The 24407-nt window shown below is 41.0% G+C and overlaps 1 protein-coding gene across 13 annotated transcripts in view; it reads right to left on the bottom strand.

The window, feature by feature from the left end:
- The window catches only part of DMD (dystrophin), a 2070581-nt gene that overhangs the window by 34226 nt on the left and 2011948 nt on the right, over positions 1-24407 (bottom strand). For 11 of the 13 annotated variants that reach the window (XM_034649821.1, XM_034649815.1, XM_034649816.1 and 8 more), the window contains 3 exons: positions 23856-24014; positions 1475-1718; positions 519-642 (listed from right to left, as the gene is read on the bottom strand). In XM_034649821.1, coding sequence (XP_034505712.1) covers positions 519-642; positions 1475-1718; positions 23856-24014 — 527 coding nt within the window. The remainder of the gene's footprint in view (positions 1-518; positions 643-1474; positions 1719-23855; positions 24015-24407) is intronic. The other 2 variants (XM_034649818.1, XM_034649819.1) reach the window with 1 other exon arrangement.

The following is a 24407-nucleotide window of genomic DNA, read 5'->3' on the forward strand; positions in this document are numbered from 1 at the left end:
GAGATATTTCTTACCTGGTATATATGATTTTCACTGGCTCCCCAGCTCTGACCAAAATGAGTCCAACACCTTTGCCCAACATTCCTGTCATTGTAACATGACCCAAACTTCCTCTGCAGCGTTATTTCCCTCCCTCCACCCCGGCCCTTCTGCTTGGACTGGATTTTTCTACGGACATGGACTGCTGGCTCTTTTCTGCCCTTGGCCCAAGGTCTTTCCTACCTCCCACTTCAAAACTGTTCACAAACATCCATTCATCGTAAAGCCTTTTCTGTCCTCCAAAATGAATGAAATCTGAATACTACACTGCCTTGTTCTGAGTAACTGAATGGCCGGCCCTTTGACAGGGCTTGGACTCTGTGACTCATCTTTGTACCCCAAAGACATTTATGACAGTGGCTTGTATAGAGCTGAGATTAGGTGATTTGGCTGATGATGTAAAACTCTGAGCAAACAGTTCACCATTTCCAGACCTTAAGAGAAAACAAAATCCAAGAGTAGCTAAGAGAAATGCTTACCCATGGATTCTGAAGTCTGACTGCCGACCACCCGGAGCAGCATAGGCTGACTGCTGTCTGACCTCTGAAGAGAGGTAGAAGGAGAAGACATCGTTGTACCGTTCACCTTGGCCTCTGCCTGGGGCTAAGGGGTCCAAAAGAAAACAGAATTAGTTTTCAGGATAAACACTCAAATAATTGTATAAATTTAAAGGGATTATGCAAAGGACTCAGAAATTGGAAACTTTTCTACTTAAAAACCTCCCAAATTCTGCTGTTGATAAGCTCCATGGATATTGTCTTTGTAGTTGAATCGTACCCCCTTACGCATTTGAAAAGAAATTACAGCTACACTGGAACAAGATACATAAAATCATTAGACCAAGTAACTGAAAGATTGAGAAGGTCACATGAGAATGGTAAAACCATGTGAGACCACAGCAGTGTAGTAGAGAATTCATACTTTTGTAAAGTATGAAGTAACAGGATGGAGAGAACATATCTCAAACTTTAAAATTCCCAGAAAGTCAGGACCTCGGGCAGGTAGGGCCTACTACAATGTACTCTCTTGCTAGGTTTTCACTGGAGGCTGAAAAAAAATTATGTTTTACGAATTAGAAAAAAATCGAAAGGTCTACCAGGAAATAAACTGCAAAAAAAAAAAAAAGTTCCATTTCAACAGGCACAATTTTCACTTTTAGGAAACCTGGGGAAACCTTGCAGTACTTTTTTTCCCAAGGTGAATTTTAAAGGGCTCACATAAAAAAAATATAGGAAACAATCTTGAACAAATATAAAAAGACGCTAGCTTTCCTCCTCCTCTTCTATCCCTTGAGAGCCAGCACTTTGCTCAGCACATCCTAAGTCCTCAACACATCCGTACTTGTCGCAACTCTACAACAGATTCTTCAGTTTTATCTAAGAGCAGAGAAAGGAATCTTGGTCACTATCCCAGGTTAGAGAGGTGTGGGCCTCACTTGCTCCAGCAGCTGCCTGAGCCTGTGCAGCTGCGACTCCAGCTGTTTGTTGTGATCTTCTAGGATTTGCATCCTGGCTTCCAGGCGGCCTTTGTGTTGACGCAGTAACTTGGCCTCGGCAATGAGCTCAGCATCCCGGGGACTTTGGGGAGAAGTGGGCATCATTTCAGGAGGGGACGGCAGTGGGGACAGGCCTTTATGTTCATGCTGCTGCTTGAGACGATCATATTCTGCTTGCAGATTTCTGTTGGCATCAAAAAAAAAAAAGTGGAAAAAGAAAAAAAAAACCCAGAAAGTTGAAAATCGTCATCGGATTTCATATCCAATGGCAGAGAGCTACATCTGACCACCACCACACACAGCAGCAAGCAAAAGAGAGGTACTTAATGAATGGTTTTCATGATGACGATCTTCGCAATGCTTAAGAAACAAAAGAAAATCAGAAGCGTCTGCCCGGTATGTGAGGGGAGATGCTTTTTCAACCTTTTATCTTACAAGCGCCACATTCAGATGAGCAAGCAGCAATGGGTTCAATAATGTTACAACCATTTTCTTATAATGTCAGATCACAAATTTTTATACCTCTGTCAACCCAGGTTTGCTTATATATATAAAAAAAAAAGCCCACACACTCGCAACAGCAGTATGGAACAGCCTAGGAACAGTATAACCATGAACCTACCACACTGTTTTAATAAATTAAACATTTGCCGTGTTTTCTTCAAAAAGTTTTGGAAGAAATAGAGCTGCAGCTTTCCTGTGTACTCTCCTCAATCCCCTAGCAGTCCCTCCTCCCCAGTGCCCCCCGAGGAGATAATGCCATCCTGAATTCAACGTATCATTACCACGAATGTATGCACAAAATTAGGTTGAACTTAAGATGTTGGTATTTGGCTGTTTGTCTTAACTACAAAAATGGCCATTTCATGTGATTCAATCTAACCGTTATTTTGCATGTTCTTAAAGAACATTGTGTTTAAGAAGATACATACTATTCTAAGAGTTGCTTTTTGCCTTCAACACCGTTTTGGAGATTTATCCAGGTTGGTACATAATGGTTCCTGATTTTAATTGTTGTAAGGTACTATTCTGCTGCTTGAATAGCTCAACAGCATTCTCGTGTCAGTGGATATTTAAGTTTCCACCCCATCACTATTACAAAGATGCAATTAACTTCCTTGTGTCCTTGGACACCTGTTTAAGAGAGTCTTTACAGAACGTAGCTGGATGTGGAATTGTTGGGGTTCGAGCAATCTCTCTAACTGTGTTCATGGCCTCCTGTAGTACACAAATTTTAAATTTCAATATATTCCTCCGTGTTTTCTGCTATTTATAAGAAAATCTTCCTTATACCTGCATTTTAAAGTTTAATTCATCCAGAATCTTTTGTGCTTGGTGCAAAGACATGATCTAATTTTTCTTCCCATCCCAGAGATAAGTTACGAAGCCAGCCTCTTTGACTATCAAGGCCATGTTTTCTTCACTGATTTCTAAGGGTCGCTCTGCAATACATCAAGTGCCCACAAATCCACCAGTGTGCTTCTGAGCTCTCTGTTCTGTGGGTTTATTTTTACGTCCCCATGCAGATCGCTCACTACCACTTGAAATAAATTGGTATCTGGGAGGCCCTCCTACTCTGTCCTGCCTTAAAAGTGTCTTGGCTCCTCTCGTTGAAATTTGGGGTTTGAATGCCAGTGGGTATAGGTCCAACAGGGAAGAAGTGACTTCGGGTTACGGAGTCCTCACATCCAAGAGTGTGCTGAGTCTCTGAACTCCAATCTTCCTTTACGTCCAGTAATCATGTGCTGTAATTCACTGTGTTTTTTCTTCTAGCTCTTTAGGTTGAATGCTGAAACGTTTTATGTTTTTTAATAAATACATTAAAGGGTGTACATGTCCTTCTTGCTTTGGAATTGCTGAGACTATAATTCCAATGGAGGACACTTCTGTTGGCCACCAGGTGCCTGATTAGAATGCTTGATCTCTTTCTTCCAGTTTCATTCAATACCGAAATAAGATGACAGATACCCTTTGTTCACAGATGATACTTCGTCAGTTGACAGAACAGAACCGCCTACCCACAAATGGTGGAGGTCTAGATCTCTGAGAAAAGGCTTAAGATGCAAGCAGAGTCTTCCCGCCGTCCAGCTCGTGCGAGTAAGATCCTCTCATGACCAGGTTTCTAGTTAAGGAAATATTTTTGGATGTTCCATACTTGAAAGATCCATGGGGGATGGCCTGGCTTCCAAGATGCTGGATGTCCGGAGAAGAAGACATAAAATCCAGTATTTTTTTTTCTTTTTAAAGCTCTATCCTGGACCTACCTTTACCAGGTTTCTACAGTTGTTGGAAGTCATGCGGGAAATCAATACCTGACCTTTCTCATCTACAGGAATATAATCTCTGATCTATTTTGACTGAAATCATATATTCAAGGAGAGCTCTGTGTATGCACTTTGTTTCACGGCAAGCCGCTCTCACAAAGGGCTAATAAGACGAGGTATTGAAACAAGTTTACCCTAAGCCAGATTCTGCACACAAGTCCTCCAGGTGGGAACCAATGCACGCAAGTTGTTGACATCGATTAAATCCAATTCCTAACGACTCAACTGACAGTCGTCTAAGTGTTGCTGTGAACTTGAAGCAGCATCCAATGTTTACAAGGTTTCATGTGATGTGAGTTAACTTTTCTCCCCCTGGCAGTTGTTCACTAGAAGAAATCTGCCTTCATGGTGAAGTCCCAACTAACCCTACCTTTTAAAGGAAAATCGTAGTCAAGATTCTTCCTTCTACCAGACTGTTCATTTTGAAAACACTATTTTTAGATGTGGACTTCAGGACAGTATAGCAAACGATTACCATCTTCCCACCTACTTGTCACAAAGATACACACAGGAGACTACCTTCTCCGGAGTGGTCTTCCTTGGTATCTTGATCTTCTGGGTCTAGTTGTCCAAAGAGCTCTCTTTGTATGAGTTCTTTCTAAGTGTCTTTGTTCAGAAAACACAGCTTAGCATATACAACACATTACATTTCTGTTTAGATGTTTTCCAGTTTTCCAGTGAAAACCAGAAAAGGCTCATTTGAATCTGCCAGGGCTTCCCAAAGCTGGGCTGTAAAGAATACCAATTGCTCTACAGAGGCCCTTTCTTGCCTTCCCAGATGTTGGAAATTGCTCTCAGGAGACCATTTCCTTAAAGACTCATATCCTTCTTCAGTTCTGGAAGATTCTCAGCTATTGTGGCTTCAAACACTGCTTCTCTGCCATTTCCTTCATGTTCTTCTGAAATTCCTAGTAGATATATTTTGAAGCCTTGTGGTAAATTCTCCATTTCTCTTATCTTCTCTGATGGGGTACAGTCTAGAATTTGTCCTGCCTATTGACTTTAGTAATTTCAATGACCATAGTTTGCATTTCCAAAGATTTTTTTTTTTGCAGATCCATTTGGCTCTTTGTTATTTTATTTTTTACATATCTGTTTACAACAGCTCTATACCCAATACAGGGCAGGATCTCAGGACCCTGAGATTCAGAGTCCCATGCTCTACTGACTGAGCCAGCCAGGCGCCCCGGTTCTTTGTTATTTTAATAAATGCTATATTTCCTTATTTATTTCCTCTCCTTCAAGTAGTTTCGTGGCTGGTCCCACCCAGGGCCTCTGGTCTAGAGCCAGATCTTAGATTGCTAGTTTATGGCTCTTGGATTGAGTGGCATGAATGAAATTATTGCTCTATTTCATCACCAGGCAGCATGGTTCAGGTCCTGGTTTCAAGGCCATGAAGTGATGCTCTCCTGTGCAACTGCACGCCTCGCCTCCTCCCCAGGCTCTCTGCGTGAGGAGCGTAATGCTGCGTCTATGGCCGGGTATAAGCTGTTGTCCCTGCAGCGGCCCAGATTGTTCCTTTTTCATTTCAAGCACAAGTCTGTGTGTATGTCCCTCCAAATGTGTTTTTGTGGAGCCCTGATTTTAAAAGGTGGGCGGGGGGTGAGCCAGGTATTTAAAGAGAATTTTAATTCCTGTGACTACAGCAGGAACTGAAAGTCCACTAACTTATCCCTACACGCTGCTCACTATGCCCTGGTTTTCTTCTTTTCATTGCCTATGTTATCTACCACTGAATCAATGGTAGGAGCACTGGAAGATGCCTTAGAGCAAGGGCTCAGTTTATCTGAATCAGAAGCCTACCAGGACATGTTGACTTTATAGATGCATGGTCAGTGTTCCCTCAGTATGCATTCAAACATAAATTCACCATAACAGGATTAAATGAGCCAAACAAGTGGGGCGCCTGGCTGCCTTGGTCAGTACAGCACGCAGCTCTTGATTTCAGGGTTGTGAGTTTGAGCCGCATGTTGCATATAGAGATTACTTGAAAAAGAAAGAAAATCTTAAAAAAATAAGCCAAACAAGTGCCTTTCTCTTAAACCAATAGGTGACATTCACGAATCTTCTATTAAGCTCCATCACAAACTTGATTTTGCAGGACTAGTTTTCCCTCCTAAAGCTCGGAGGCAGGACAGCCTGCCCTGCCAAAGGTTCAAAATTGGCCAGAAAACAAGGGAAATACCAAGTTCTTGGAGTTCATATTCCCTTTGAAAGACTGATGTTTGAGGTGTCGAATTAGAACTTCTAATAAATGTGGTCACCGTCGCAGAGTTGGCATCTTTTTGTTAGGGATTTGCAATTAAAGTTATTTTCTTATATTTCAAAGGCATTGGCATAGATGTTTTTAAAGTGTGCCATGATACTAGATTTTTTTTTTTGGACACAGTATTTATAAAGCATGGAACGGAGATCATTTCCATAAAAGACCAGTGGGATACTTACCCCTGTTCCAAGGTGAGTTGAGTTGTTTTAAAGCTTAACCACAAATACACACTTTAACAGTCAGCTGTCGATTTATATTGTTACCAATATATATTTTGCTTTTCTTGCAGTTATACATGTACATCTCACCCCCTATTACCTCTCTAATTGTTAGAATGTATTTATGCTGGCATTTCAATATACTTGAATATATGTCAGCAATCAGACGACTCCACAGAGAATCTATTTACGTTCTTGATTATCTTGTAAATTATATTTCTTTGGTACCTCTCTAAAGAACACTAATTCAAATTCACTGCACATGGCCTTTGTCACCACAATTTCTTCCAGCAGCCAGTCATCCTAAAAAGAAGTCTCCCATTATTAATTTCTTATCCTCCACAGAGCTTTAAAAAAATCCCTCCATTCTACACTTATATAGATGTATCTGATGAATTTTTTGGCATCAAATGTACGTACATGGTTGTCCGGACACCAATTTACATTCAAAAATTTCCTAACCAGAACATTTCATTGAAAAAAAACGCAGAATACACATTTTTTTTTTTCCAAGTGCACATGGAACATTCTCCAAGACCGATCACATGTTAGGCCACAAAACAAGTCTCAGTAAGTTTAAGGCGACTGAAATCACATCAAGCCTCTTTTCTGACCAGGAGGGTATGGGACTAGAAATCAAGTGCAAGAAAAAATACTGGAAAAATAAGTGGGGAGTAAACCATGAATGAACAAGAAAAAAAAATACACAGAGACAAATGAAAATGGGAACACAACGGTTCAAAATCTTTGGGACACAGCAAAGGAAGTTCGTGGGGCTACAGGCCTACTTCAAGAAAAAAGCAAAGTCTCAAGTAATCTAACCTAGGCTAGCCGAAGCCCAGAGTGACTAGAAAAGGAAAAACCAACAAAGCCCAAAGTTCACAGAGGACATAAATAGAAACTGACACTAAGAGCAGGTTCTTTGGAAAGATCAACAAAATTGATAAATCTTTAGCAAGACTCGTCAAGAGAAGAGTACTTAAATAAGAAACGAAAGGGGAGAAATAACAACCGACACGACAGAAATACAAAGAATTCTATGCCAATAAATTGGACAACCTAGGTAAATTGCTAGAAACAATCTCCCAAAAGTGAATTAGGAAGAAACAGAAAGTTTGAACAAATCACTAATTTTAAAAACTCCCAACAAACAAAAGGCTAGGACCAGATGGCTTCACAGGTGTTTTATACCAAACATTTAAGGAAGAGTTATTACCTACTGTACCTGAACAGTTCCCAAGAAAGAAAATTACAGGCCAATATTACTGATGAACATAGATGAAAAAATCCTCCACAATGTATTAGTCAACCCAATTCAGTAATAATTAAAATGATGAATCAACATGACATACCACATTAAGAAAATGAAGGATAGAAGCCATGTGATCATTTCAGTACACGAAACAAAAGCATTTGAAAAATTTTAGCATCCATTCATGATAAAAAAAACAACTCTGAACAAAGTGGGCTTAGAACACAGCTGAACATAATAAAGGTGATATATGACAAACCCACAGCTAACATCATGCTCAATGTGGAAAACTTGAGAGCTTTTCCTCTAAGACTAGCAACAAGACAAGCACGTCCACTCTCACCACTTTTATTCAACATAGCACTGGAAGTCCTAGCCACAGCAATCTGACAAATAAAAGACATCCAAACTGGTAAGGAAGAAGTGAAATTGTCACTATTTGCGGATGACATGATACTATACAGAGAAAACCCTAAAGACCATTAGGATAAATGAATTCAGTGAAGTTCCAGGACACAAAATAAGTTGAAATCTGTTGTGTTTCAGTACACTAATAATGAAGCAGCAGAAAGATGAAGTACGAAAACAATCCCATTTACAACTGCATCAAAAAGAATATAATACCTAGGAATAAAACTTAAATACCTAGGACAGAATTTAACCAAGGTGCTGAAAGGCTTGTACGGTGTAAACTCCAAGACTCTGATGGACAGATGACACAAACAAATGGAAAGATATTCAGTGTTCATGGATTAGAAAAATATCATTAAAATGCCCATACTACCCAAAGCAATCTACAAGATTCAATGCAATCTCTATCAAAATACTAATAGTACTTTTCACAGAGCTAGAACCCATAATCCCAATCTGTATGGAACCACATGAGACGCCGGAATAGCCAAAGCAATCTTGAGAAGGAAGAAGAAAGCTGGAGGTATCACAATCCCAGATTTCAAGTTAAACTACAAAGGTGTACTAATCAAAACAGAATGGTATTGGCACAAAAACAGACACATCAATGGAACAGAATAGAGGGCCCAGAAATCAATACATACTTAGATGGTCAATAGTCTATGACAAAGAAGGCAAGAATATCTAATGGGTGGAATATAGTTCCTTCAATAAATGGTGCTGGGAAAACTGGACAGCTACATGCCAAAGAACGAAATTGGATCACTTTCTTACTCCATACATAAAACTAAACTCAAGATGGATTAAAGACCTAAATGTGAGATCTAAAACCATAAAAATTCTAAAAGAACACAGGGAATAATCTCTTGGACACTGGCCTTAGCAACATTTTTTGGATATGTCTAGGTCTCAGGAAAGGGAAACAAAAGTGAAAATAAACTATTGGGACTACATCAAAGTAAAAAACTTCTACACAGAAAAGGAAATCACCAACAAAACAACGTACTAAATGGAAAAAGATATTTGCTAATGATCTATCAGATAAGGGGTTAATACACAAAATATATAAACAAACAACCCCTACAACTCAACACCAAAAAAAAAAAAAACCCAAAGAAAACAATTAAAACATGGGCAAAGAACCAGAATATACTTTTTTTCCAAAGAAGACATACAGATGGCCAATGGACACATGAAAAACCCATCAGGAAAATGCAAATCGTAACCCACTTGTCAGAATGGCTAGTACCAGAAAACCAAGAAACAAGTGTTGGTGAGGTGGAGAAAAAGGAAACATGGTGCACTGTTGGTACAGCCACTGTGGAAACCAGTATAGAATTTCCTCAAAAAATTAAAAACAGCACTACCATGTGACTCGGAAATTCCACTTCTAGATATTTATCTGAAGAAAAGACTAACTCAAAAAAATGAATGCAAAAACAACCTAAGGGTCCACTGAAAGGAAAATGGATAAAGAAAAAAAAAAATCTTGCCATTTGTGACAACATGGATGGACCTAGAGAGTAGAAGGCTAAGTGAAATAAGTCAGAGAATGGTAAATAAGCATATGATTTCACTTATATGTGGAATCTAAAAACCAAAAGGAACAAACAAACTGAAGAGACTCATAGCTACAGAGAACTGGTGGTTGCCAGAGGGGAGGAGAAGTAGGGAGACAAGGTGAATTAGGTGAAGGGGAACAGGAGGTACAAACTTTCAGTCGTAAGTCATACAGATGAAAAGTACAGTATAGGATAGGGGAATATTGTCAATGATGGTAACATGCTGGACAGAATTGTTGAATCACTATGTTGTACATCTGAAACAAATATAACATTGTATGTCAATTATACCTCAATTACAAATTGTAACTGTGTGATGTTAGACAAAAAATGAAATTTTTTAAAAAAGAGCTCATGAAAAATAGAATGTGAAAGAACTCAACCTGTCAGTTACATATGAAAATGAGCAAAGTGTTGGCTCACATTTTCTTTCCTTTAGAACTTCATGGATACTACTCTATGAGTACTGAATGTTACTCTAGAATAAAAGGTTACATGAAAAAGAAGGAAAAAAAAAAGATTTCCTAAGCCTGGGCACCTGGCTGGCTCAGTCAGAAGAGCCTGGAACTCTTGATCTCAGGGTCGTAGGTTCGAACCCCATGTTGGGTGTAGAGATTACGTAAAAAAATAAATAAATAAAATTTCCTTAGCAACTGATAGATCTAAGAATCAAATTGGCCTTACATCCACCTGCTGAGAACATGAAGGCACCTGGCCCCTGCAGCAGTCATAACCACCTACATGCTAGTTATGATAACATGCCAACAATTTTTGTGTACTTTCTGTGAATTTACAGAGGTCAAGTGTTTTCAGCGTCGGTCATCTACTCTTTAAATGGGACTTCCATGCCAACTGTAATGACATAATCATATCTTTGTATTTCTGAAATAAAGAACTGAAGTTCACTTGCCAGCTATCAAGGTCTTCTTACCAGTCCTAGACACTGTCCTGTATACCAAGGCATAAGCACACACAGGGCCTATTTCATAAGGTGGGAACAACTACAAAGGTCTGCATCTAAAAAGATTAGGTCCAGAGAAATCCAGCTTTATCCTCATACTTTATAAAAAGCAGCAAAATCACATCCTCCAATCCAGACTCAGGCAAATTTAGTATATCATATAGAACTATTACAGCCACTATAAATCTAGCAAATTAGCAGTTTCCAAAAAAAAGGGGGGGAGACAAATTTTGCAAGCAGGAAGTATTTTAAAAATGGGAAACTGCACAGAGCTTTTTCAATTACAATAAATTTATTTAAAGCTATACTGTAAAATTTTATCAAGCACCAACTCAAAAATACTCAACTAGATGTCAAAAGACATGTGTGTGCCTTGGCAGGACCAGTGTTAATTAAGGAGAAGCTCACAGGGTGGGAAGTAAAAGTATGCATATTTTAGGTCTGCCTTAAGCAAAACAGTAAGTATGGCAGGACCCCCTCCCCCAGGCTCTTATTTCTAATTCTTCTCTCTTAACACTGTCACCCTTTCATGTATTCAGAGCTCTGAATTCCAATGCCTTTCCTACTGAAATTTGCTCAGTGTAAAGGTATGAGACACGTCTATTAAACCTTACTGGGATTTTATAATAATGTACCATTTCTTCCAGTGATATTTACATTTTAAAAGAGATGCTGAAGCATGTAAAGAAAAGTAAGATTTTTTTTTTTGGCCATATTGCCTTTTGGGTGCCTTTTACCACCCATGGCTGAGGAGGAAACTAGAGTGTGGTCTGAGAGCATGGTTTTGGAGTCAGGAAGACCTTGCATCAAAGGTGGCCTCTGCCCTCTGCTGATGTCAGGCCACTGACCTAGCACTCATTTCATCCGGAGGATTAATGAGCCAGGATATGGTCTATATTCCAGATGTGCAACTTCTTTATAACCACAGCCAGTGCACTCTAAGTGTTCATTAATATTACTTCTTTCTCTCTACATCCTGTACTTTTTAGATTTGGAACTCAGGTGAGGTAAAAGCTTCCTACCAAAAAAAAAAGTACTTAAATTATCTGAAAGCAATCAACTAACTGAGCTTGGCAGAAAATATACACGTATAGTACTTCGAAATGGATTCTTCAGTATTTGTCCTTTTTATAGATATGACAGCTCTAGCCCCCCAGCCATTACAGTTAGCAACCCCAGATTTTGGGAATTTCTGTGTATTTTCCATCATCTCTGCTCGAGTCAATGGTCACAGCTGAGCACCTAGGCAAAAATCAAATCACTGAGCTAAGGTCTAGGAGGAGATTTCCCCCAAACTACCAAATTATGGCCATTGATTATGGTGGTTACAAAATACTCAGACTAAGTCTACAGGGTTCATGTATCCAGCTGTACAGTAGTTTTGGGATATGCCCTCGACACATCAATGGAGAACTTCCCTGAGTTCTAACAGACAGAACCTGACAATATTAATTGGCTTTAGTTTATCTCCAATGACAGATATTTTTCACAAATTCCTGATCAGTGTCTGTAGAATAAATGTTCTAATCAAAAGTTCAACAAAAGCAGCGAAGAATTCATAAAAAAAAAATCCTCACTGTAGAGCTGGAAATAAGGCAGACAAACAAAAATCCCAAACAAAAATGACAGTGGCTACTCTTCACCATTCAAAAAGCACACTAGGACTGGAGAGGTTTTAGGAGTGAGAAATCTAGTCCCCAGGAATAGTACCAGTGGGAGAAATCTGTTTCAATTTTCAGACAAATACAGTAAAATATCAAAACTTTCATTGTCTGTGGTCAGCAAAAAAGCCTTAACAGTCGCAAGGAGAATCGTAATTTTAAGCTTTGTGTGTCCCGGGCTTGAGTCCCTCAGGAGTAGTTAGACTCGGCCTTAAATTCTCCCAGTAAATTCACCTTGACGGCCTATTTTTCACCCGGGGGCACACACTGCTATACACTCTTGCCACCTCTGATCCTCTGGCCTCCTCTGTTACAATGACAGAAACGACAGAAGCATTTCTTTAAAATAAGTCCCAGTACGTGTACACAAACGTTCAGGGCAGCCTTCTCCATAAACGGCACGAAATGGCAGTAACCCACTGGGTCATCACGTGCCAACTGATGAGAAAACTACGGCCGATCCATGTGATGGAGTATCATTCAGTACTAAGTACAAACACACGGAACAACAGCTCTGTCTCTTTACATATTACGCTACATGAAAGAAACCACTGACGCAAGACCACGTATTGTATGATTCCCTTCATATGTAACGGCCAGAACACGCATATCCACAGAAACAGAAAATAGATCACTGGCCGTCTAGGGCTAGAGTAAACTTGTTTTGGGAGAAACGGACAGTGACCAAAAACAGGCAGGGGGGTTTCTCTTTTTGGGGTGAGGAAATTGTTCAAAAATTGAATGTGATGACGGTTGCACAATTCTGTAAATATACTAATAACCAGTGAATTGTACCATTTAAATGGGTGAATTCTATCTCAGTCAGGCTCTTACACAAAATTAAGTTCTAAATTCAAAATCCCCCTTCTCATAGCGCACAGAATATCTCCCCAGTGAAGACTACTTTTCTCATGCTCTCTCCTACTGTGGAGGAGTCAAGTTTAACCCATGTATATAAAAGAAAAAGGATATATTCATGCCTGCAGAATTATCTACACAGATCCTTCTCAATACTTTTAGATGACGAATTTTAAAAAGAGCCTGAAGATAAGCCCAGAAAATGCTTAAGTCTCGGTCAACCTACACAACTTCGATGTTTTCATCCTAGTGGAAAATGATCAAACCACATCAACAAGTGTAATGAGAACTCTGGGGGCAAGAAAAATACCATAAGCAATGAGAAAAACAAGGAAGCCAGCTAAAAATCAACCCCCCAAAATCCATCTGGGAACAGGAAAATTCCAGAGCATATTCATCCATTCATTTAATCAACATGTATTTGTACACCCAGGACTACACAGATTTCCGAGACACCATCCTTCACCATTCTAGAGCTCACCTTCTAGAGTGCAGGGCTACTGCCTAGTGCCACCACGGTGACGAGCCCGACCCTAATGCCAAAGGACTGGGAATTATGCTCCTTGCTAAAGCGAAAAATACAGGTTATTTCTACCTTTGAAATAATCACTTTGGTTCACTAGGAAATTACAGGAAAAGGATCACAGGGACTTATGTATGACTTGTAGTTAGCAGAGTGGTAGTATAAGCAACCCAGAATTGGGAGATATAAAAAAAAAGGTTCAACTTTAATTTTTAAGGTAGTTTTAAAAAAGGGAAAAAGAAGGATGAGTCATCTGCAGAAGCCACCCACTTACCTAAGTAATACACACCAGGAAACCATTTCTAACTGGGCATATCCAATTACAGTAACTACACCACGAGGTCCTTCATCTTCTTTCCATGTATATTTTCTTCCTAGGAGGTCCCTAATCTCTCCCTGGGCCTCCACCTCCTCTAAGCCCATCCTCCTCCACACTCCCAAGCCCATTATTCCTCCATTCAGGCTTCTCTTATAAACTTCAGACCCATCTTTTCAATAGTCTCCTGCATGTCTCCATTTAGCCATGGGGCCCATGAACTGGAACTTGCTAAGCCACACAGTGTTGCTATATTGATCATTTATCCTCTACCATTTCAGAGCCAGAAAAGGAATCCACTTCCTCAGGTAGCATTCCACAGGACCATTGAGTAGCTACACATCTTTCAAATTTATATCTTAATCTGTTGTTGAGATGAACACCATACCTGCATTCCTGTTAAAAGATCTAAAGAAGAAATATCTTCCCATGAGTTGATTATACACTTTTATACGTGTATCACAATCCAGGAGAGGCCTGAAGTAACAACTGGCCTTTGCATCAACTGCTTTGGAAAAAAAAAAAAGGATTCAACAGTAAGGGTGATAGATGTAAAAGTGGCTATCTTTGGTGGACATCTTTCAAAATTCAATCAGTTAAGAATTCCATATATCAAATTAATTTTGTCAAGTTATTGGTGGAAGTTCTTCTTTGTAGTTTGATTAGAAAGCCAGGGTTACTCACTGGGATGTTCCATAAATAGAGTAGAAAGGTTTTTCTATGGCCATGAAAGATGACTTAATACCTATCTTTGGATCTTCCAGACTAAATCATTTTGGTTTCTGCATTTATAGGGCTTCACTGCTAGAGCAAATCAAAAATAACTACTGTGAGAAAAATCCAGGCTTCATCTGCAGGGACACCTGTTATAGCTACTTCCTCTGATATCCCCCAAAAGATAAGAGCTAGGCTTCTCACCAACCACAGGAGAGAGCCAACTGTGCTGTCTCCTTGCCTGGTTTTCAACATTTAGTACAGATTTGAATTTCCTACCAAAAGCAAAGCGTGTGCCATAAACATTTCAGTTGGGCTAAGGTCAAGTACGTGTAAGCAACATTAGGTTAAACAAAGCTAATCCTGTTACTTGACTTCCAGACTCCTCAATGCAAAGGTGAATTAATCACGACCTTCCAAAACAAGTGTTTCCAGAGCTTGTCTGTCCTTGGAATCATTTTTTTTTTAAGAGTATCTTAGACGTATTCTGCAGAACACATTTTAGGCAACAGTGACCTTCTTCCATGGAGAAATGTCATCGTTTCTTTGGCCTTTAATGTTAAGCTTTCCCCAATTATCAAAGGCACTAGAAGCAACCGCATAAAATTTTCTTCAGTCTCTGTTATGAAAAGGCCACTAGCCGATGCTCACGTCAAGTGTTAACACTGTTTCAGAGTCCCGAATCCAGCCCCATTCCTCGCTAGCTGTATGACGTCTCCTTTGTACTTGGGGCCGTGGAGTCTTCGTTTGCGAGACAACTTCTCCCTCACAGGGTCACTGTAAGGATTAGATAAGATCTTACACGTACTCACAACAGTCCTTGTCCACAGCAAGGACATGGTACTTAAATGACAGCTGTTTTTAATTTTTGTTACTGTTTAGAGCCAGGACAACGGTGTTTCCTTAGGAAGGTGCCTGCTTTCATCTAACATGAAGAGATCAACAAGTTGTGCTTCCTCTTACCCCACTGGCTGCAGGGATAAAATTTGAACCCCAGTTGTATCAACTATGCTAATCCCTACTATGTTCACTCTTCAGACTGTGGGAATCTCATTGCCGTGCTTTTTTTCAAATCCTTTTTTTGGAAAGTGAATACGTAAAATCGGTATAGCAAATTGCCCCTTGAAGCTCTTTGGACAAATAGAACTCGATGGCCCCCACACCCAGTTCGCTTTCCCTACGCATTGACCTTTGCTATCAGTAGCTTTTCCTGTGTGTTCTATGTTGTCTGGTTTGGTTTTGAATCTTCATTTCCCTGTTCCCTAATTAAAAATTTTCCTATCATCCAAGTTCTCCCTCTTCCATCTTTCCCTGGCCTCATTCATTCAGTGACCTTCGCATTTCCCCATCCCTTCTTCGCTTGCCTACGACACCCTTAGCTCAGAACCTGGCCATCTTTCAGTGAACTGTTTCCACGATCTTTCTACCAATCTCCATGGCTTTAGCTCCCTTTTCCCCTTCTCAAAAAACCTTCACCGTTCAACTGCTTACAGGATGAAATCCAAACTACTTAACAGGACATATAAAGTCCTTTGCACAGTGGTCTCCACCTATCATCCCACTACCCTCTCATTCTCCTCATTCTGTGCTCTGGCCGCACACTCCTCCTTGCCCCACCAGTCTGGGAGGCTCATCCTCTCCCCTCTCTCAGCCTGGAAAAGTCCTATTCGCTCTTTAGCTTCAACTTCCTTGGTGAAGGTCTCTTCGGTCCCTCCCACCAGAATTAATCCTTCACCTCCGTGCCCCCAGAGTGCTTATAACAATGGGTTATAATTAGTTGTTTTTAATTAGTTGCTTGGATTTTAATGCCTTCTCTTCCATTTCGAGCTCTGTGAAGGTAAGAACCAAGGCTTATTCATCTTTGTAGCGCTGGCACTTTGAAAAACACATTACACGTTCACTATCTACCTACCGAATTGAATTGGAATTATATCCTTAGGCCTGGAAAGTAACTAAAGAAAGTGAGGACCACAATCAGTTCTCCTACGGCAGGATGGTATGGTAATGCAAGCCAAAAGGAGGATACAGGTCTTCATGAAGGATCTAAAAATGGACAGTGGATTAAAAGAGCTTCATATTTCACCAGGCTGTTCAAGGGGTGGACAGCGGTACCTGTGAATTCTGAATATTCTTATCACCAGAAAGGATTCTTTGGGTTTTCTCAGAGTCCTTCAAGACTATCCAGTTTCCTACACCAAGAATCTAAGCTCACCAGACAACTGTGATATTCTGATTTCCAAGATTTCTGTTTGTGAGACGGAAGACCTGGAATGGAGTGACAACTCCAGCCTCTAAAAAACATATATTCCCCATTTCAACAGATGAAAGTATTTGTACTTAAACGCCGTGCTGTTCCCCAAAAAGGTTTAAGGCAACATTAATATATTTAGTATAACGAGACAGTTATAAAGAGAATTAGGATCAAGGGAGAAATAAATTGTTCTTCTGGGTTATCCATCTCCTTCCATGAACTGGATAGGATGAATTGGTCCCCTCAGGCTTTAATTTGATTAACTCCAGATAAACTGAAGGAAATTTCGTTACTGGACTGGTTAGTTTGAAACTGAGCTCCTGAATCATGGTGACTCCACTTCACGTGCCTGAGTAGAGCGAAGTCGGCCAACTCCTGCCCACCTTATTAAATTCAATGTGTCTGCCCTTCAGCTTCTCTTCACAAAGCATCTCTTCATATGGTGGCTTCCCTTGCCAAAACAGATCTTGGGTGTTTGATTTATGAAGGAAAACTAGCCCCCTTTATCTAACTAAGCCCTGCAGCCCTTTGCTTTGGGGGCCCATGTTGCCAAGTGACATGAAGGCCCAGTTTTATGAAATTCCTCACATACTACTCCTCTTTCCCCCACCCCCAATCCAACTTCAAAGAAATGGACAGACCAGCTAGGAGAATCCGCCTCCACTGATTACCGGTGAGGTCTACAGGATATCTGATGCTCATTCCATTGTGCTCCCTGCCCCCATTCCAAACCCTCAGTGCTTTATCTGCCACACAGTCTTCAGTGGTGGCCCTTCTCCCCGTCAGAGCCACGCCTCCTCCTGTGCCCATAACCGCTCTTCCTCCTGCCTCCTCTGGGCCAATGCTCCCATCATCCCCAGGTTCTCCTCCCCTCTTCTTATGGCATATTCCTCCAGCGTGTAAAAGTTATTAGGCATCTTTAAGTAAAAAGAGAAGACGAGGGTGAACCCCACATGGTATCATATGAAATAATCCCAACAAGCACAAATATACTTGCAAAGATTTACATGTGTAGAGATTATTTACGAAGAGATACCTAAGAACCCAACACGGGTGGTAGCCTTCAGAGCTGGGAACGTTACAGCCAGGGGAGAAGGTTGGAGAAAGACTCCTTTTTCTCTATGTGCCTTTCTGAACCATTTAGATTTCATTCAATGTGCATGATGGCCTATTTAGAAAGGTAATGAAATTGACATTGCAATGTTCAAATCTTCCAGAGTTTCACCAAGCCCAGTGTTCTGCCACACACTGCCTGGGTAGGCAAACTCACCCTCACAGTTTCAACTACTACTTGGGAGCTGGTGGCTCCTAGGTCTAGTAGCTCTGGAAGCTACATGGTTCCACTTCTGACCGTCAGACATTTACCCGTGGGCGTGCCCCCCGGCCCTCAACTCAACCTCTCCCACACCCCACTCACTGGCTTCCAGCTACTCGACCCTTGAGGAAGGAGGTCTATAAATAGTGTAAATCCTATAAACTGGTATTTGTTTTAAAAATAGAGATGAAGAAGGGACCCGCTTTTCCTCTTCCTGAGTTGTCAGTCCACGAGGCAAACAACCATCGTCTCGCCACGCGCCCTCAGAACTGGGACTCGATCCTTCCCTCCCCAGATCCCTGGAACCACCACATCAAGCAGCTCTGTCCCTGCCCAGAAACACCACTCACGTTCAGCCTGTCTTCCGCATTTCTGTTGCCCGACTGGAGGCCCCAGGGATCTCTTTTGTGGGCNTGTGGCTTTCCATGCTACCTCCCAATTTGAATTCCTTTTTCCAGTATAGTTCTTTTCAAGGTCACCCTCCACACAGCTGCCTGAGCGATGGATGGAAGTGTAAATCTAACAGTATCGTCCCGGGCTTCTGCCCCAGTGGCTCCCTGTCCTTGGTGAGGCGGCACCGCACCCTTCCTGGCCTGGCCTTGCCCAACTTGTCCAGCCTCATATGCTCCCATTTCTTGTCTCGTCAAAAAAGTAACACAGCTGTTTGCCATTTCCCCAACATTCCCTGCCATTCCTCCCCGACACTTTCTGCTCCTCCCTCTGCTTGGAAGGCCCACTCTTGACCCCCATCCGTGTCCCTTTGTCTTGGTTATCATCTCACCATCACCCGAGTCTTGCACAAAGGCCTACGAAGGAGCATGGAGTAAAGACTGCGGACACTATGCAGAGAATGGCCAGCCCTGGGCCCAAGGTCATGCTGTCATTAACAACATAAAGCAACAGGATCGTGATTCCCAGCAAGTTCAACCCTGTGGCATAAGTAATCCACCTAGAATTTCTGTGACTATAACACATTTATGATCTGGCATAATCACTGGAGGAATGAAAAGGAGCAAGGAAAACTCAAATTTACACTACACTGTATCCGGTTGCCCAACAAGACCTATGAAAGTACCGAGTAGATAGTAGGAATCCACACAGTTCCCTGCTGTCATATAACATCTGCTGACAACTTTAATTCATTTCAGATTTCCCAGTGAATCAGGTTAGTATTTACCCTCCTTTTATTTTATTTTTTTTTAAAGATTTTATTTATTTGACAGAGATAGAGACAGCCAGCGAGAGAGGGAACACAAGCAGGGGGAGTGGGAGAGGAAGAAGCAGGCTCCTAGCGGAGGAGCCTGATGTGGGGCTCGATCCCATAATGCCGGGATCACGCCCTGAGCCGAAGGCAGGCGCTTAACCGCTGTGCCACCCAGGCGCCCCTTACCCTCCTTTTAGACTCGAGAACAATCTAATCAATTTGTTACACAGGCAGCAGACTGACAATGAGTACTGGGTCTCTCACAAAGGCTATCTTTCATTGCTTGGGTCACACCTAAAATTTCAGGGAAAGTCTTACTTCATTTAGACAGTGCAGAGAAAAATATGCTGGAATCTGACACTACTGATTTCCGTCAGGAGACTGCGGGCTTTTGAATCTATGCAAGAAAAAAGCCAACTCTGAGCTGGCCATGCTGAGGACACACAATGGATCAAATTCTCAATATCCAACTGGTCTCCATCAAATGACGGTGAATCTGAATTATCTGGGGAGTGAGGACGAGACATTATTCAGAAGTGAAATATTAAAGACCACGTCACTAGTCGCCAAAGTTTATGAGATGCTATCGAGAAAATTCAGAGTCAGATTTAGCTTTCGCTCAGAGTTTTCACTTTATGTTTGTAGTATCAACCAACAATCAAGAGAATGCCGATGGGTGAGACATACATGGCCTAGGATTTGGAAAATGAATGTTTAACCTTCTAAATTGATGACAAATCAATGCTTGGTGCTAATTAAGAAGTCTGGAGAAGGGAAGTATTTTGAAAAATAAGCAGAACAGCTTTTAGAAGGTGTTGCTTTATAAAATTAGGCTTTAAAAATAATTTTAGTCAAAAGTACATGCGTGAGTGCTGCAATTAAAAACTCAGCTTCATTTCATTCATTCATTCCACTTATTCAACAAATATTTATTGAATGCTATGTCCAACCACTGGGAGAAATGGAACCCTAAAGACCGAGGTAACACACCCCTGAGACACTTCTACATTAGCCAGTCTCTCTTTTCCAAGGGGATTGTGGGGAGGTGTCGTGAAGAAGAATAACAGAATTCAAGAACATATCTCCTCAGGAATGGGGATCTCCAAGCCTCTTTCCTTTGCTATCTGTCATTTGGAGGTAAGTCCTGACTATAGAATAAAGGATCACAAAATACACATAGATATGGTAAGTATATGTCCAAAGGACATGGGACAATCTCTATTTTAAATATCCATTCCAGGGGCACCTGGGTGGCTCAGTAGGTTAAACATCTGACTCTTGGTTTCAGCTCAGGTCATGATCTCAGGGTCATGGGATCGAGCCCCGTGTGGGGCTCGGTGGCGAGTCTACTTGTCCCTCTCTCTCCTCCTCTGCCCCTCCCCTGGCTTGTGCCATGTGCGCACATGTGCTCTCTCTCGCTCTCTCATAAAAATAAACAAAAAATCTTTAAATATCCATTCCCATTTTCTCTAAAAGTATGCTTGTATTAGTCTGATTACATAGCCTAGTCTGACTTAGGAAATACAGTCAGCTTGGCAGGCCCTGAGAGAGGGCATCTACTGAGCCCCTGGGTTCTCTCAGAAGAAGGACAGGAAAGGGTGAACTAAAGCCCCTTAAGCATCACTCAGTTTAGGGATCCTGAAGGCAAAGCTGTGGCTCTGAAACTCTTTGAGTGGGACTGTAAGACAAGAGAGGACAGAGCAAAGGAAACCAGACAGTGTACTTTCAGGAGGGGAGCTCTGGAGAGACATTTCTTTGGAATTTGGTAGGAAGTGAAAATGTGACAACAGGGAGGGAGGAAGAAAGAAGCTCTCCCTGACCTTTACTTGAGGGTCAGGAGGACTTACAGAAAGACTTGCATCAACATCAGATCCTTTATTTCAGAGCTGTAAGGAGCCCTAGTGTCATTTTCTTTTCTTTTTTTCTTTCTTTTACAGAATAAACCATCCCATTCTTGGGGAATGGTCTTGGATATCTTTCAGGAGAAAGTGGTTATCACTGTACCACAAGTACATGAACTGGTTTATTTATGCACAGTCCTTAATAATTTGCCTCAGGGCTCCTGGCATAGAGGAGCATGTGACTCTTGATCTCAGGGTCATGGGTTTGTGCCCCACAGTGGGTGTAGAGATTACTTAGTGAAAAAAAAAACTTAAAATACTGCCTCAAGTCAAGGTACATTCCAGGGAATATGCCACAATTCTATGTAAATTATATTTACATAGAATGACTCTTTTTTCTTCTCTCGTGCAAGGGTTGGCTATTTTGAGTCAGAAAATCTGGACCGGACGTTGGTTCTACCATTGGCCGACTGTAAAATCTGGGTCAAGCCATTTGAACCTCTGTGAACCAGCATTTCTCTGTCCATCTTCTTTACAGAGCTCTAAGGGAGATTAAATGACCCAAAATACATTGAAGTGTTCTGGAAATGATGAAATGATAGATAAAAGATTGTCATCAGTACACTTTACCAATACCCTTTGGTCTGGCTGTCACAGTATGGAAGCAAAGTGCGCCAACAACACACAAGACGAAACTCTTATCCGATAACATGGAAAGATATATTGCAAAATGGCAACAATCCTACTGTACAAAAATATTTTTATTCCTGGGTAACATCAAATTCTACTTATAATGCCAATCACAGCTTTTCCTTCTTATTAGACTCTGACCCCTAAAAGAACTATAGATTTAACACAGAAGGATACTAAGGAGGATCCTCAATAAAGGAGAGGGAAATGTTTTATCTACCATCACTGTCAGTGCCAGTCTTAGAAATAAGGCCAAAAATAATGTTACCATTAAAACCAACAAAATGTTCAGTATTATGTCCTGGATGGTACTCATGGGACATCCTTGCTGTATTCTTAGTTAGGTTTTTATCAAACATTTCCTGATTCCCCCTAAGTATTCACACTGTGCTAGGTACTCCAGGGGACCATTATGAGGATTAAGACACAGTCCTTGCCGCAAAGGCATTCACTCTCTTGTTAGAGGGAGGCATTGGGAATAACTGATAAAAAGGCAAACCTGCAGGGAGTTGTCCAAGAAAAGTTCACAGGATTCAGAGAATATAGGCAAAAGAGCGATTACTTCCAAATGTCAGGACCTAATAGCGCTCTGTGGAGAAGATTATTTTGAGGAAGGTCACGGAGGATGGGTAGGACTCCCTCATCAGATATGGGAGGGATGGGGGTTAGCAGGTAGACTGAGAAGCAAGCTTGAACTTGACCCAGAAAGTGGATGAGAGCAGGATGTATTCAGAAACAGCTGCTACAGCTGCTACCTGGAACACAGGTACAAAGAAAGATAATGTTGCAAAAGGAAGTCAAGAGAAAATTCTGGAAGGTTTTAAGTGCCCAGCTGAAAAGCTGGATTTTTTTTTTTCTAGATGCAGAAATGCAATGAAGGAAGAATGCCCTGAAAGGTCTTGGTTCTGGAAAGCATTTATCAGAGGGGCGAGAAAGAGAGTAAAGAGAAGACAACCGGTAAGGAGCATGGCCACAGGTCAGGGATTTTAAGAGCTAGACAGAGGGCAGTGGCTGCAGAAAGCAGTGGATGAATGGCGGTTTGCTTTTTCATCTTGAGGTGACGCACTCCCCCAGGGCACCAGTTCTCAGACACACTGCACTGTCTAGATTCACAGGTCTTGGTGCCTTGGGCTAAACCAAAGAGATCAAGGTTCTCAAGTCCCACAAATTTGAGCAATTGCTCCTTTAAAGACTTGCCTGGTGGCATTTGTCTGAAGAAGGCACAGTGAGTTAGAAGTGATCACACGTAGAAGCCTTTCTTAGCCAAGAGAACTGTGATATAATAAATGTAACACAAAAGCCAATGTCCAGTGATTTCTATTATCCTGAGACCACCCAGTATCCCAGATTTTTACACCTGTATCCTCTCTGCCATCACTGTGAATCTTCTTCAGCCTTTTCACTTCTACGGTTTCTAGTTTTCCGCGAACATCTTTTTCAGATGATGACTGACAACTGGAACTGTCTCGCTAATCTGCTATGATGGTGAGCATAAATGATTTCCGTGTTTGAAGATGGAAAATAAGATGAATGAATTCGTTCCCAGATCAGATCAAGCCAACGAACCTACTTTCTTAAATGCTTTGAGGTAGATAATATGGCCAAATATATGTACAAATCATTTAACTGTGAAATTAAAGGACTTGCTTTGTTCTTAAATTCTATTCTCAAATTTAAAATCAAACCCTCAGAAACACATGCAACAAATCAATCACCACCATTAGCATTAATTCCTCTCAACCCTAAATTAGGACTTCTGAATTATACTATCGCGTTCATTTTCTTCTTTCAGGTAACAAAAAAGGAGAGAGAGAATCTGTAAATGGAGCTAAACAGATTATTGTAGAAAACAATTAGACACAGAATGACTCTAAGTGAAGATTCCTGGCGCTTTTCTATGTGTGCATGTGTATGCACGCTGCATACCAATGACAAAGCTAGAAAGAAAACTCACCTGTTTTCTTCCTCAAGATCTGCTAGGATTCTCTCTAGCTCCCCTCTTTCCTCACTCTCTAAGGAAATCAAGATCTGGGCAGGACTACGAGGCTGGCTCAGGGGGGAGTCCTGGTTCAAACTTTGGCAGTAATGCTGGATTAACAAATGTTCATCATCTCTGGAAAATAAAATCAAAGGTTTTGGTTTTTTCCCCCCTTATTTTGCTTTGGGGGTCAGGGACTTGGGTGTGTATTTAAAAATAGAAACATTTGCTCTTAACCATTAATCAGACCGTTTTTCCTGTTTCTAAAGACATTTTGATACTTTTGAGGTTGTGAACTATAATCTTATTGGTGACAATTCAAGGTATTTCTTGTTCAAATTTTCAAATGAATTTGGCCTATTTACGTGGGTAAATGAGTAGCAGAGTTACAGAAATACTGGGATTCTATGTTGACCGTTCAACCAATAGTTAACAGATATTAAAAGACATACCAATGGCTCTATAATGTTTTTGCTACCAAGCCTGTCAAGATAATCTGTTCACTTCACTAACCCATGCTCTTGTTGC

The sequence above is a fragment of the Ailuropoda melanoleuca genome, chromosome X (genome assembly GCF_002007445.2).
Source record: "Ailuropoda melanoleuca isolate Jingjing chromosome X, ASM200744v2, whole genome shotgun sequence".
In the NCBI taxonomy this organism is placed as follows: Eukaryota; Metazoa; Chordata; class Mammalia; order Carnivora; family Ursidae; genus Ailuropoda; species Ailuropoda melanoleuca.